Here is a 15081-nt window from a genome sequence, read left to right as displayed (position 1 = left end):
TAGCGCTGATAAGAAGAGGCGCGAGAAGATCTTCAATGTTGGGGATTTAGTGCTGGTCTATCTCAGAAAGGAGAGATTTCCTGTTGGTACCTACAACAAATTGAAGGACAAGAAGTATGGACCATTTCAGATTACTAAGAAGATCAACAACAATGCTTATGTGGTTGCTCTTCCTCCAGACATGAGCATTTCTTCTACCTTCAATGTTGCAGACTTGTATGATTATCATCCTCCTGATGAACCAGATAGTGGGAACTCGGGGTCGAGTTCTTTTCAAGTGGGGGGGACTGATGTAGAACAGAAGCACATGCCTTCCTTGAACAGCAGGGGCGCAGGAAGTCACAACGCAAGATCAAAGGGGGTGCCAGTAGGGGGCATCGGGGTAACAGTGTCGAATTGCATGAAATTTGGCAGGTTGAAGGGAAACGACGTTCTGATCCAGATTCATGACCATGAACGTCGCCAAAATTTAGGCGAATTCCTTCATTAAGGCCGATAACAGTGTTTTTGCTATTTATAGTAATATTTGTTTTTCCTTAATAACTTTTAGTTTAAAAGTCAGAATAAGGTCCCGTCTGTTTTGGGACGACCCTTAAGGTCAGTAGTTTATGATTCTGCAGTTAACTCAATTTTGCCATTTTTGGTAAAATTCGGTAATTTTGTCCCCTAATCGCTTAATTAGCGCGAATTAGGTTTAAACGTTTTTCTTAGTATTTATATGTTTTGTAGCCGTCAGAGGCAAATTAGACTATTATCAATAAACACAGACTTTTGTCAAATTTTCTTCTGGTGGATTCCAGTTTTATCTCCTTGTGGATTCAGGGAAACCCCTCGTGGATTCGAGGTTTACTACCAGAAACTAACAGTTTAGTTTCTGTTCCATCAAGAGAGCATCGTGTGTGTTTCTCTTCAGGCTTCCGCGACATCAAATTAAGAGTTCAAATAAAAAATCTTAATTATTTATTTGTTTATTTATTATTTTGATTGTACTTTTTTTTTTTTTAAATAACATTTTGATTGTACATTAGCAATGCATAAAACATCATATGTAAAAATATAATAATAATTGATTATTACACGTTCGTGTTATGTCAAGTAGACACTTTTTCTTTATGCCAACTGAATATTTCTTCTTTGTGCCAAGTGATTTTGTTCTTTTCACCATGTTAGTACCATTTTTCTTCCCTCACAGTAATTTAGTTATTTTGGAGCTCTTTCCTTAGAGATTAAATAATTGAAAAATTATATGTTCACAATATTTTGACAATACTTTTACAAAAAATTCAAGGTAACAAATTCTTATTAGTTGTTATTGATGGGCGAAAAATTATTTTAATGGTGGGTAAATAGAACTAATAACAACTTACCATCAAAGATTTGTTGTAAAAATATTGTTGACATAACACTTCCCTAAATAATAATAAATTTCTACTATTGGGTTAAGATAGCTTAACCCTAGTTAATTAATTCAATTACCCAAATTAATCAATTAAGTTCTATTGCATGCAAAATGTGAAGGCACTAACAAATCACCAAAAATACTAAATGCAGCGGAAAATAAATTAGGCATTGTCATTTGTTGATAAATGGAAAAAATCTCGAAGACAAAAACTCCACCAAGTGATTTTAAAATCGTCACTCCCAATAATCCACTAATTAACAATCAAGCGGTTACAAGTATTAGGAATCTTACCAACTACCCTGGCCTATCCCGAAATACTAACCTACACTTGAACTTTTGCTCCAATACCCAAATGGACTTGATCTTATAGTAGCCTCCTTTGCTTTTGATGCACAAACCTCCAATTTGTGACTAACCCTTTGCACGAATCCTAAGTACGTGACTAACTTCAGCAACTTGAACAGATGTTGTTAGCTACAAGTTCTTCACTTCATCAACAATGAAGATTTAGAAGCACTCGGTTACAAAACCCTATAGAGTACAAATACAATAGCTTCACACAGAGAAAATAAGTCTCTTGGTCTTTATATTCGTGTCTGACGGCCTTTAAAATAAGCCTTACATATGTTTAGGGTTGTGAGAAATGAAACCCTAAACAATTACACAAGATTAGGCCGAATTTCAGATTTGGAAATTCTGAAATCATAATTCTCAATAGATCGAGCTGCTATTGAGCTATCTATCAAGTTTCACATTAAGTCTTGATAGCAGGCATCTATCGAGCTATTTGTCGAGATTTAATGAATAGCTTTTCTTCACTTGTTTCTTAGACCAATCTTCATGTCTTTAATACTTGACTTGAACAACATGTTTTTTGAAGTACTAAACCAATCTTAGATTTACCCAATTACAAGTAAAATGCATTTTGTCAAAAGATTAGCCAATTACAATAAAATATGACCCTACCAATCTCCCCCTTTGGCAATCCGTGACAAAAGCACAAAAAGAAATTATGAGAGAAGTCTTACACAACTATCCCACAATATACAAAGTACATAAGTCTAACCCTAACACAAACTCTTGAAAAACTTTGCAAGAAGAGAGATCATGGCATGGTAGACTTGCAACCTGTCTTAACTAAAACACTTAAACAAGATTCATCAAGGCATCAAATGTGAAACATAAACAAGTTGTATACAAGAAGAAACATGTGTATAAAGATAGAAGAAATAACACATGTGAGACAAGGTGAAGAAAAACATACATCATCTCATATATATATATCAAAGAAGTACAATGTATGTAATCAAAGTGGTCACAAGACCACAGTACATTTAATGAAAAATACATCAAAACATCACTACATCCCTCAAAAACACTCTCCCCCTATCTACTATATCCTATGTTATCTCCCCCCCTAATACCAAGACTACTCTCATTTACAAAACTATTCTATCTTTTGGTCACAAGTGATAAAGGGTGTATCACTGAGAGGTCATCATCTCTTCATCATACTCAAAGCCAAAAGTATCATCATCATCATCTCCACCATCCGAAGAAAAAGACTCCTTAACATGCTTCAGTGAAGGTGAGAGCGCAAAACCACCAAGTTGAGACTGGTGGCGAGTGATGCAACTGATTTTGGTGTTCATTTGACACATCTCATCGGATAGATGGTCTAGACAACTACTAGAATTAGCATGCATGTGTTGAAGCTGCTCCATGATGTCAACAAGGGAGACAGCGGCTCGAGATGAGAAAGAAAGGGCAAATAAGGAAAAGGGTCGAGGGGAAGGGATTGTAGGATTTGCTAGGGCTACATCTGTAGGCTCCATACACGGCCGCTTTGTAGCAAACTGCACTACACTCCACCAAATAGACTCCTTACTAATGGCAACCAAGACATAGAAGTAAGGAGTGGGGGGGATAGTGACGTGCATGTGGGTGAGGATACGCGTAATAGCCAAAAGAAAGATGAGCTTATCATGTGTAGCCATGTCACGATAGCAATCTATAGTAGACTCTATCATGTGCGGTGGAAATTCTATAGAGAGACCTTCCATGAGGGAAAGAAGGAAACAAGCACAAGGCTTGGTGATAATGTTATAGTGAGACTATGGAGTGAGTACAAAATTCATCACCATATTAAGGATCCGTGGACCTTTAGTGAACTCAGTTGTGAAGAAATTAAGGGTACCTCCCCACAACATGGCCTTCTCACAGACGAGGATGACTAGGGTAATATGGACAATCCACCTTAGGAACATCTAGTACCTCGAAAATGAAGTCCAGGGTGACTACGATACATGTACCATGGAATACCATAGTAAACCGAGGTATAGAGGTATCGATGGTGTGCATATTGGAGTAAAACTCCTATATGAACACGTCGAGACACCTCGAGGGTTCCTCAAAAAGAGAAGCCCATCCTTGAGAGCTAATAGCAATGGGTAGAGGAATGTTTAGGAAATTAGACAGAATAATCTAGCGTTCCAAATGAATTGTTCGGTCAAAAAAGTTCTCAAAGAAGTCATTACGTGCCTTCTCATCACAAAACCGAATAGAATCAGGGGGAAAAGAAGATGAAGAGGAACCACGACGAATCGAGTTTTTAGAAGGAATAGACTTTTTGGGTGCCATGATGAGGAGACTGAACGAGAAAGAAAGAGAGAGAATAACAGAAACTATAAGGCATAGGAAAGAAGGAAAAAAGAAACGTGCAGTGCATGAAAATGCATAAACATGTGACGTGCAAAAATAAATTGCATCATGGGTAAAAACCCAATCCAACCTAACAGCACTCACAAATATAATCAGTCACATAATCCGAGAATGCATGAAATAGAGCTATAATGAATTTAGAATGCAATGCATGATCATATGAGTTCATTTTAACACAACCCACTCCCACCAATCTCTCCATTTAATGCACCATATTTTCCCCAAGGCTAAAATGAGGTCTAGGTTCATAATCCTTCTTAACCCTCATTAAATGGCCTTCCATTCATATTCCCTCCACCACTACTATGTAAACCCTTCCTCTCCTTCATTCCAGGAGACACAAAAAAAATCCCCCTCTCTTCTTCTCTTTTGAGTTCTAGTGAAGTAGAGTAGTCTTGTCATATCTTGGTCTTCCTGAGACTCAAGGTATTGAGTGAGACTCATTCTTCCTCTCCTAGCTCTTCTTTTTCCTCCACCCTTAGAACCTCCACCAAGAGTCTAATCTCTTTCCCTAACTTGTTTATTGTGTTGCCATGATGAGAATTTAGGATTAAAGCATGATAGTGATTATTTAAATTCTCTTGAATATGTTTGAATGTTCTTAAATGTTCTTATGTGTTCTTTACATGTTCTTGGTTGTTCATCACATGTTCATGCATAACACTAGTTTTGATCTTAAATCTACATCAAAAATATGAAAAACATGTTTGTTTCATAATTCTTTCAAATCCTTGAATCTAGGTTATCACCATCCACACACATTCACTAGAATTTTATTTTTCAATCCAAATGCAATATTTAATAAATTGAATTAGGGTTTATCACATGCACACACATTGAATTCAACATGTAAATTGATTGACATATTAGATGATATGATATGATTGTTGGCCACCATAGTCTAAAAGACCGGTTTCACCGGGCAAGGTGGGTGCCTAACACCTTCCCACCTTGTAACATAGCCTCCGAACTTAGATCAAGGGTTAGTAGATCAAATGCTTATCTTTGTAATTTTCAATTTCTAGATTGTAATTAGGAAACAAAGTCATGTACTTTATCTTAGATTGTATCTAGGATCAAAGCCATGTAATTTCCTATGTTCAATGTAAATTCAATTTCAAATTAATAAAATGAGATGGGTTTGGCCCAACCACATTCCTTAAAAAGGGGGCCGGGGGCGCGGTCTCTCACAGATGAATGCATCCAAGATAACCATCAAAGCAAGCATTCAAAGAGCATGTTAAACATAAAAACACAACCTCAACTCTATATGCAAAGCAATCCTAGATCAAAATACACTAAACAAGTCTAACCAAATTTTATTTCAAAATGTGTTTAGACAGTTCAGAGAGCATATACTCCCACATTTATTCCTTGTGATGGCCAAATCACATTGTACTTGTATAATAGTATCAAAGGTAGTAAAGATTATACGTGTTGTGTGTGAAACTTTTGCAAGAGAGCAAGTACATCATTATATGACAACTAATGATATAGGAGGATCAAATACAATCACACACAGTCATTACTTTTTGATGAGAACTATCCCCTTCAAGGTACATCATATAACTCTCACATCTCCTAGAAACACGCTTGCAATCATATTAAAAGCGTTTTAATTCTTTTTGCTTTTTGCTTTTCATGTTCTTTGCATATTTTTCTTTTAAACATATCATGCATGAGCATATAAGAGAGAAAAGAAAGTACCGAATTATGTAAGCTTGAACATCTTAGTTTTGCTGTGTAAGTGTTATACCTTACCAAGCACAGATTTTATGAATTGCACACAGATGTTTTATAATTGACGAGTTTTAGTGATGAGATGGTTATTTATGCATTTTTCTTAGGATTTTCTAGTATTTCCCGTCAAAAAGAGTGATTTAAAATATAAAAGATAAGAGATCAACGAAATCAAACAAATCACATAAAAGAGTTACAAAGTTCACATTACTTAGTTGTGCATAAAGGTGCTCATCTAAGTTACATGAGATACAAAGTTGAGAAACCTTATTTCAATGGCCATCCAAGGTACACAAGTACCAGTATATACAAACACACATTGTTTTTGTATTTTTCTGATTTTTTTCATTTTTTTTATTAAAAAAAACTTAAAGGAAAATTACAGTAAACCCATCTGTGGTTTGGCCTGTTTTCATTTTTCCTACCCATCGTTTAAAACATAACATTTTGCCATGTTTAGCTTTGTTTGGCCTTTGTTACCCACCTTTGGCTTTTCTGTTAAAAAACAATTTTTACCACCAAAACATAACATAACATGAATCAAAAGGTTAAGTTTGAATTTAAAAAAATAAAATAAAATATACATTACTTATAAAATTCCAAACAATTACAAATTAAATTGTTTGAAGAAGCTTGAGCTGGGAAGTTGAATTTACTGTTTTGAGGAAACACCATCATCTTCTCCATTCTAAGTAAGGAAACATAATAGTTTTCTTGATGACTTAAGACATTTTGATGTAGAATAAGTAGATATTTTTCGAGAAAAAAAACATACTGGACTAACATACAAAAGAAGGAGGTGAAAAAAAAGAATTAAAAAAATATATGGAGCAAGAAAAGTTCAAAGAAACATAGTGAAGAAGAAGAAGAAGAAGGCTTATGTGAGAATGAAGAGCCATAAAGGTGAGATCCTGAATGTATATAATTATTTTAGGAGAAAATTGCTTTTTGCCCTTTTCTGAAAAAAAATCCAGCATTTTGCCCTCTTTCTCAAACTAATTAGGGAAATGCCCCTCTTTTAAAAATCGATTTAGGCCCTATAGCGGCATTTTTGAGGACCCTATAGTGACGTTTTAAGGACCTATAGTGACGTTTTGTAACTCGATTTTCATAAAGTCGAGTTACATGCAATTTTTTTTCTTTTTTTTTTTTACCTATAACTCGACTTTATGAAAATCGAGTTACAAAACGTCACTATAGGTCCTTAAAACGTCACTATAGGGTCCTAAAAACGCCGCTATAGGGCTTAAATCGATTTTCAGAAACTCGATTTTCAAAAGAGGGGCATTTCCCTAATTAGTTTGAGAAAGAGGGCAAAATGCTGGATTTTTTTCAGAAAGGGGCAAAAAGCAATTTTGTCCATTATTTTAATAAACCAATTTGAAAATAAATTGTGTTGCATTCTATCATTTCAATTAAAGAATGGAGGCAGGTACGTCAAATCTTCTGCAGCCAAGTAGATGGGAGGGGATTGAGACAATATTGAAAAAGTGAGACGGATATCGAGGCTAGAGACTATGATTCACATGAACAGCAAAATGTAACTAAAACATACTTAGTTAGGGAGCTATTCAACGTGGTTCGAGGATATCCAGTTAGTTGTTGGCAAGATACATGGGCCGTGTAATGGAGAACAAGATAGAGACAAAGGCATGTACCTTTTTCGGTACTTTTTTTTTCTTTCTTTTTCTTCGGTAAGATTTTCGGTTTGTGCATCATACCAAGCTGCTGAAGAGCCCTTTGTTGCATGAGTTGCTGGTCCTTAAGAGGCTGTTTGGATGAATTTTTTTCATCAATCAATTTTTGTCACTTAATTTCCATCACTCATCACTCATCACTTAATTTCTCACACCCGTTTGGCACTATCACTCACTTTCCATCACTCAATATTTTTCACACTATTTGTGGGTCCTATAACTGTCACTAATACAACTTTTTTTTTTTTCAGTACCCAGAAACCTGAACTCACTGAAGAAGAAAAAAAAACACTCAAGAGTAGAAGATCGAACCCACTGAAGAAGAAAGGAAAAAAAAAAAAAAAAAAAAGGAAACACAGTGGAGAAAACCAAACCCAGGAGGAAAGGAAAAAAAAAAAAAAAAAAAAAAAAGGAAACCCAGTGGAGAAGACCGAACCTAAGAAGAAAGGAAAAAAAAAAGGTCAAAAGGTGCGGCTGAAGTTATGACAATGGGTCCCCCTTGTGTGTTTAATTACAAAAATGTCATTGAGTTATGAGAATTGAAATCTGAAAACAGCCAAAAGTTGTTTTCAGTTTCCATAACTCATAACTCATAACTCAAAAAGTAGAGAATTGAGTGTTGGAAACAGAGTTATGAAAACAAAGAAATTGTGCAGGCAAACGAGTATTTTGCTATAGGTCCCACCATTTTTAAGAACTGAGTTATGGAAACAGAGAATTGAGTCATGAAAACTAGTAAACCAAACAGCCTCTAATTCTTTCATTTTTTTAATCATTCTTTCCCACTTTTTTTTTTCATCTGCAACATCTCTAAACAATAAATTCAACTTTCCAGCCCATGCTCCTCCAAACAATTTGATTTGTAATTGTTCGGAATTTTATAAGTAATTTTTATTTATGTTTTTTGAAAAAATTCAAACCCTACCTTTTTTATTTGTGTTATGTTATGTTTTGAAGTAAAAATTGTTTTTTAACGGAAAAGCCAAATGTGAGTAATAAAGACCAAACAAAGCTAAACACAAGTGGGCAAAGTGTTAAGTTTTAAACCACAGGTAGGTAAAGTGAAAACGGGCCAAACAATAGGCAGTTTTACTGTAATTTCCCCTAAACTAAAAAAAATAAAAAAATAAAATAAAATAAAATAAAAAAAACCGACCAAACCAACAAAAAAACAAAACTAGATGCATATGCACAAAGAAGAGGAGAGAGATCAGTCCATGGATATAACACCAATGTTCTGGTGCAAGAATTCAAAATGTCGACCATTTAGAAGCTTGGTGAACAAATCAACCTTTTGATCATCAATGTGAATGAACTCAAGAGTAAGAGTACTATCTCCAACCAACTCACAAATAAAGTGATGTTGGATCGCAATGTGTTTGGTCCGAGAGTGTTGAACAGGACTTTTAGAGATATTGATGGTACTGGTATTGTCACAATAGATAATGAGATGCTTTTGACAGAGACCATAATCAAGGAGGAGTTTTTGCATCCAAATAAGTTGGGTGCAACAGCTATCAGCAGCAATGTATTCAACCTTAGCAGTGGAGAGAGAGATAGAGTTTTGCTTCTTACTCATCCATGAGACAAGGTTATTACCCAAGTAAAAACACCCACCAGAAGTACCTTTCCGGTCATCAGCATTCCCAGCCCAATCTGCACTAGAATATCCAACTAAAACATCATTAGTATCTTTCTCATACCATACTCCAAAGTTACTAGTGGTTTTAACATATTTAATGATACGTTTTACTGCAATGATGTGTGATTCTTTGGGATTAGCCTGATATGTAGCACACACTCTAACACTATAGCTAATGTTAGGCCTACTAACAATAAGGTAAAAGAGACTATCTTTCATGCTTCTATATAAAGAAGGATCAACACTCTTTCCTAACAAGTCAACAGTGAGTTTAACATTTGGACTCATAAGTGTTCTGATAGAGCTAACAGACTCTAAACCAAATTACTAGAATATCCAACTAAAACATCATTAGTATCTTTCTCATACCATACTCCAAAGTTACTAGTGGTTTTAACATATTTAATGATACGTTTTACTGCAATGATGTGTGATTCTTTGGGATTAGCCTGATATGTAGCACACACTCTAACACTATAGCTAATGTTAGGCCTACTAACAATAAGGTAAAAGAGACTATCTTTCATGCTTCTATATAAAGAAGGATCAACACTCTTTCCTAACAAGTCAACAGTGAGTTTAACATTTGGACTCATAAGTGTTCTGATAGAGCTAACAGACTCTAAACCAAATTTCTTCACAGGATTTTTAGCATATTTAGATTGAGAGATGAAAATGCCTGAGTCACTTTGACGAATCTGTAGTCGAAGGAAGTAGTTCAATTCTCCAATCATGCTCATCTCAAATACAGTCTACATCATACTTGGGAATGAGTAAGTCAAGTCATCTTTTCTAGATCCAATGATAATGTCATTTACATAAACTTGAGCTACAACTAGTTCTTCATCCACTTTCTTAATGAACAATGTTCAATTTGCTTGTCCTCTTGTGAGGCCATTTGACACCAAATATTCAGTGAGACGATCATACCATGCTCTAGGTGCCTGTTTCAATTCATATAGTGCCTTGTTAAGATAAAGCACATGATCTGAAAAGTGTGGGTCAATGAACCCTTTAGGCTAAGCTACATAAACCTCATATTTGAGAAAACCATTTAGAAAGACATTCTTCACACCACATGCCAATGCAAGTAGGACTCTTATGGATTCAATGCGAGCAACAGAAGCAAATGTTTCATTAAAGTCCACTCCTTCTACTTGAGTATATCCTTGGGCCATAAGTCTAGCTTTGTTGCGAATCACATTTCCTTCTTCATCAGTCTTGTTGCAGAATATCTATTTTGTGCCAATGATGTTCACTCCCTCTGGCCTAGGTACCGATGTCTAGACATCATTCCTTTGAAATTGATGAAGTTCATCGTGCATGGCTTCAATCTAGCTTTCATCTTGAAGAGCATTTTCAACCTTGGCAGGTTCTACCTGTGACAAATAACATGAATAAGAAACAAAGTTAGTCACATATTTATCAACTGTTCGCTTTCTCAAAGTTAGTTCATTCATGTTTCCCACGATCATATCTGAAGGATGATTCATTTTAATTCTAGATAAGGGTTATTTTTTATCTTCAGGCAGAGGAGATGTAGAAGGGTCTTTTGGGCTTATATAGCACTAGATGAGTCAGGAGGAGGAGGATCTTGATCACCTACTTCTTGTTCATTCTATAAAGGTAGAGAGAGAACTAATTTTGACATTTGCTCTGTTGCTTTTGAGGATTTTGAAGTTGATGCTTCATCAATCACAACATTGATAGTCTCCATGACCTTTCTATTCCTTTTATTCAGCGCCCTATAGGCTTTGCTTGTGGAGGAGTATCTAAGAAAGATTTCTTCATCGCTTTAGGTGTCAAACTTTCCCACATTTTCTCTGTCCTTTAGAATGAAACAAGTGCTATAAAAAATTCTGAAGTATTTCACATTTGGTTTTCTTCTTTTCCATAGTTCATAGGAGGTCTTCTTTGTACCTAGTTTGAAGTGCACGCAATTCACAATATGACATGCAGTGTTAACCCCACAAATCTTTTGCCACATCCTTGATGTGCAACATGGCTCTAGCCATCTCTTGAATGACCTTACTCTTTCTTTCTACAACACCATTATGGTAAAGGGTGATAGTAGTTGAAAATTCTTTGCCATGAGAGTTTTTGAATTCTTTGCCATGGTCACTTTTGATTCGATCAACTTTCAATACTTTCTCATTCTACACCCTTTTGCATAATAACTCAATGTGATGAGGAGCTTCAAACTTAGATCGTAGCAAAATGACCCAAGTGAATTTGGTAAAGTCATCAACTACTACCATGAAATATTTCTTTCCTCCAAGGGATTCTGTTCTTGTTGGACCCATCAGATCAACATGAAGAAACTCAAGAGGTCAACATGAAGAAACTCAAGAGGTCTAGTCGTGGCTGTGGTCAAGGTGGCATGATGTTAAGCTTTTGTTTTTTTTCCAAGTTGACAAGGTCCACATATAGCACTTGTCACTTTGCTAAGTTTAGGCATTCCTAGAACTGCATCGATTTTTGACACAAGTGATAATTGCTTATAGCTGGCATACCCCATCCTTTGGTGCCATAAGTCCTCGTTTGGCATTCGAATGCTATTACATACAATTTCAGCATCAGGAACTAGACCATAGCAATTGTCTAGTGTGTGAATTTCACTTATGAGTTGCTTGCTTGACTCATTTAGCACCAAACACTTCCCTTTTGAGAACAGCACCATGAAGTCTTGATCACAAATCTGATTAATGCTTAATAAATTCACACTTAGCCCTTCCACATATAGCATATTTGCAATGTCTGTTAACCTTGGTAAAGAGATGATTCTCTTCCCCTTTATTTGGGATTTGCTTCTATCTCCAAATGTGACATTTCCACCTTTCTTGGATTCAAATTCCTTGAATAGAGTGCAATCTCTGGTCACATGTCTTGAGCAACCGCTATCAAGATACCATAAACAGGTGTTCATGACTTTGAAGGCTGAGTGCATCATGAAGCATACTTCATGCTTATTTGTTAAGTCATCAGGTATGGTCTTTTCCTTGATTTGACAGTCACAGGATTTTACCGTTGCCTTTATCTTCCTAAGGCGTATACCTTTGTAGCTAAACAAATTGAGACAAACTAGTCTTCTTCTACTCATAAAGAGGCCTTTTCAAAAATCATTAAAAGAGCTTTCAAACAACCTTTAGACTTGCATGTTTTGAGAAACTTAAGCATGTAAAGGTTAGAAACACACGATATATTACAAGAAAAAGATATTTTCATGCAATTTGATTCCATGACAATAGGGGTCAATGGATCACACAGTAAAGATTAAAACATAATCAAAGTGTGCCCGCTTTGATACCACTTGTTGAGTTAAGATAACTTGACCCTGGTTAATTAATTTAATTACCCAAGTTGATTAATTAAGTTCAATTGTATGCAAAATGTGAAGGCACCAATAAATCACCAAAAATACTAAGTGCAGCAGAAAATAAATTAAACATGGTGATTTGTTGACAAATGGGGAAAACCTCGCAAGGTCAAAACTCCAGCAGGTGATTTTAAGGCCACCACTCCCAAGAATCCACTAATCAACAATCAAGCGGTTACAAGTATAAGGAATCTTACCAACTACCCTGGCCTATCCCAAAATACTAACCTACAGTTGAACTTTTGCTCCAATACTCAATTGAACTTGTTCTTGTAGTAGCCTTCTTTCCTTTTGATGCACAAACCTCCAATTTGTGACTAACCCTTTGCACGGATCCCAAGTACGTGACTAACTCCAACAACTTGAACAGATGTTGTTGGCTGCAAAGTTTTTCACTTCATCAACAATGAAGATTTGGAAGCACTCAGTTACAAAACCCTATGGCATACAAACGCAGTAGCTTCACACAGAGAAAATAAGTTTTTTGGTCTCTATATCAGTGTCTGACGGCCTTTAAAATAAGCCTTATATATGTCTAGGATTATGAGAAAATAAACCCTAAACAATTACACAAGATTGGACTAAATTTCAGATCTGAAAATTTTGAAATCATAATTCTCGATAAATCGAGCTGCTGTTGAGCTATCTATCGAGCTTCACATTAAGTCTCGATAGCAGGCATCTATCAAGACTTAATGAATAACTTTTCTTCACTTGTTTCTTAGACTAATCTTCATAGCTTTAATACTTGACTTAAACAATATGTTTCTTGAAGTACTAAACCCATATTAAATCTACCCAATTACAAGTAAATTGCATTTTGTCAAAGGATTAGCCAATTACAATAAAATATGACCCTAACATCTTCAAATTCCAATACCCTTGTAGAGATAAATCTTAATGGAATTATATGAATTTTGTTAAGATCAATAGTGTTTAGTGTTGGTAGATTCTATGACATTGATATATGTTGAAATTGAGTTTGTAATGTGTTATTGAAGATTGAATCAAGAAATAGTTCAACAATGTTGTTGGATTTAAAAGGATTCCAGCTAAATTAATCAATTACCAAATTAATTAGTCCAATTAGATGTAATATTCAACCAAAGAAAAACCTTATTGCTAATCTAGAGATTAATGCAGCAGAACATAAATTAGAAACTATAGGGTCATCTCTCTTGAAAAATCCACCAATAAGATTACAAGTAAAAAGAATTAACACAATTCCAAATACCTGTCTATAGTAAAACCTATTGATCCTAGCTTAGTTCTAACTAGGTTGGACTTACTTCTTAGCAAACTTTTTCGATAGCCTGGGATCTGCCAATAGATGTAACTAACTTCAAGGTGCATGGATTTGCCAATCAATGTGATTGACTTCTCAATAGCAATTCGAGATTGTTGTAATAGTTGGTGTAAATGTCTTTGCAGCAACAAGCTTCAATGGCAAACTAGAAGTAGCTTGCTAAAAAAACCTAGGCACACAAATTCACAGAAACTTCTCTTAATGTGTATCTCTTATGTCCTTATATCAAGCTAGGTATCTTTTGTTGAAACAAAATTTTCTATTCAAATTTCCCATAACTTGATAAGTCGAGGGGTATCAAGCTAGGTATCAAGATTAACTAAGCCTCGATATGTTGAGTAGGTATCGAGGTACAATTTAGGTACTTGTTTCAATTGTCTCTTGAATAGTTTTCTTTTCTCTTCAATATGAATCTTTAACACACTTTTGGACACTAAAAACTAAGACTCAAAATAAATCATTAAGTGCATTTTAAATCAGATTAGCCAATACCAAAAAATATGACCCTAACAAGTGCAATAATCCATGTGGTTGAAGAGTCCTGGCATTCTAGTACAGTAAAAGATTTTTGTTGTAAGTTGTCTACTGGTTTGTAAATTCTAAGAAAAAATTTTGCTCATATGTAAAACTTCTCTTATCATAGTGGATTTTGTTATTGAAGGCTTTCCTCATAGTGGTTTTTCCTTTGGATTTTTCGTCTATTTTCCACTTCGTCATCATATTTCTATCTCTTTATGAATGATTTTTGTCACTTTTGTGCAATTGGTGACACCTTATTGAATTTGCATTTACGTCCTTTAAATTGCCTAACTCAGATATTATAAATTGGCAAAATTGGATTGATTTATTAACTTGGTTAATTCACTTGTAATTCAATAATCAAGATCTAAAACTTAACATATTCCAATTTCTTTAAAAATAATCTAATAAAGAAGTTTCCCCAATTTCACATAGGAATTACCTCTTGTACACTTGAAATCCAAGAGCTTACAAACTACTAAACATAATACAGTGTTATAAACTCTAACAGTTTAGTCTAATAGTTCTCAACCTCTCATGGGATTCATGAAATCCTAAATTAAAAATTCCTACCCAGTATCTTGGAAACACCTCCAACAAATTTATTCCTATAATTGCTTCCTGTATAGACTAGAGGATTACATATACACAAATGAATAATCTAATACTTAAAGAAGT

At 35.0% G+C, this 15081-nt stretch overlaps 1 protein-coding gene across 1 annotated transcript; it reads right to left on the bottom strand.

The window, feature by feature from the left end:
* Nucleotides 1–8770: 8770 nt before the first annotated feature.
* On the bottom strand, nt 8771–9490 carry LOC136070607 (secreted RxLR effector protein 161-like). The gene has a single exon (XM_065780747.1). It carries the CDS (start codon nt 9488–9490, stop codon nt 8771–8773), a length of 720 nt encoding a protein of 239 aa, XP_065636819.1.
* Between the last annotated feature and the right edge of the window lie 5591 nt (nt 9491–15081).

This window comes from Quercus suber, unplaced genomic scaffold (assembly GCF_002906115.3).
Source record: "Quercus suber isolate HL8 unplaced genomic scaffold, Cork oak 2.0 scaffold_246, whole genome shotgun sequence".
Taxonomy (NCBI): domain Eukaryota; kingdom Viridiplantae; phylum Streptophyta; class Magnoliopsida; order Fagales; family Fagaceae; genus Quercus; species Quercus suber.
Note: the sequence above shows the minus strand (reverse complement) of the source record. Positions and strands in the feature narration are given on the sequence as shown.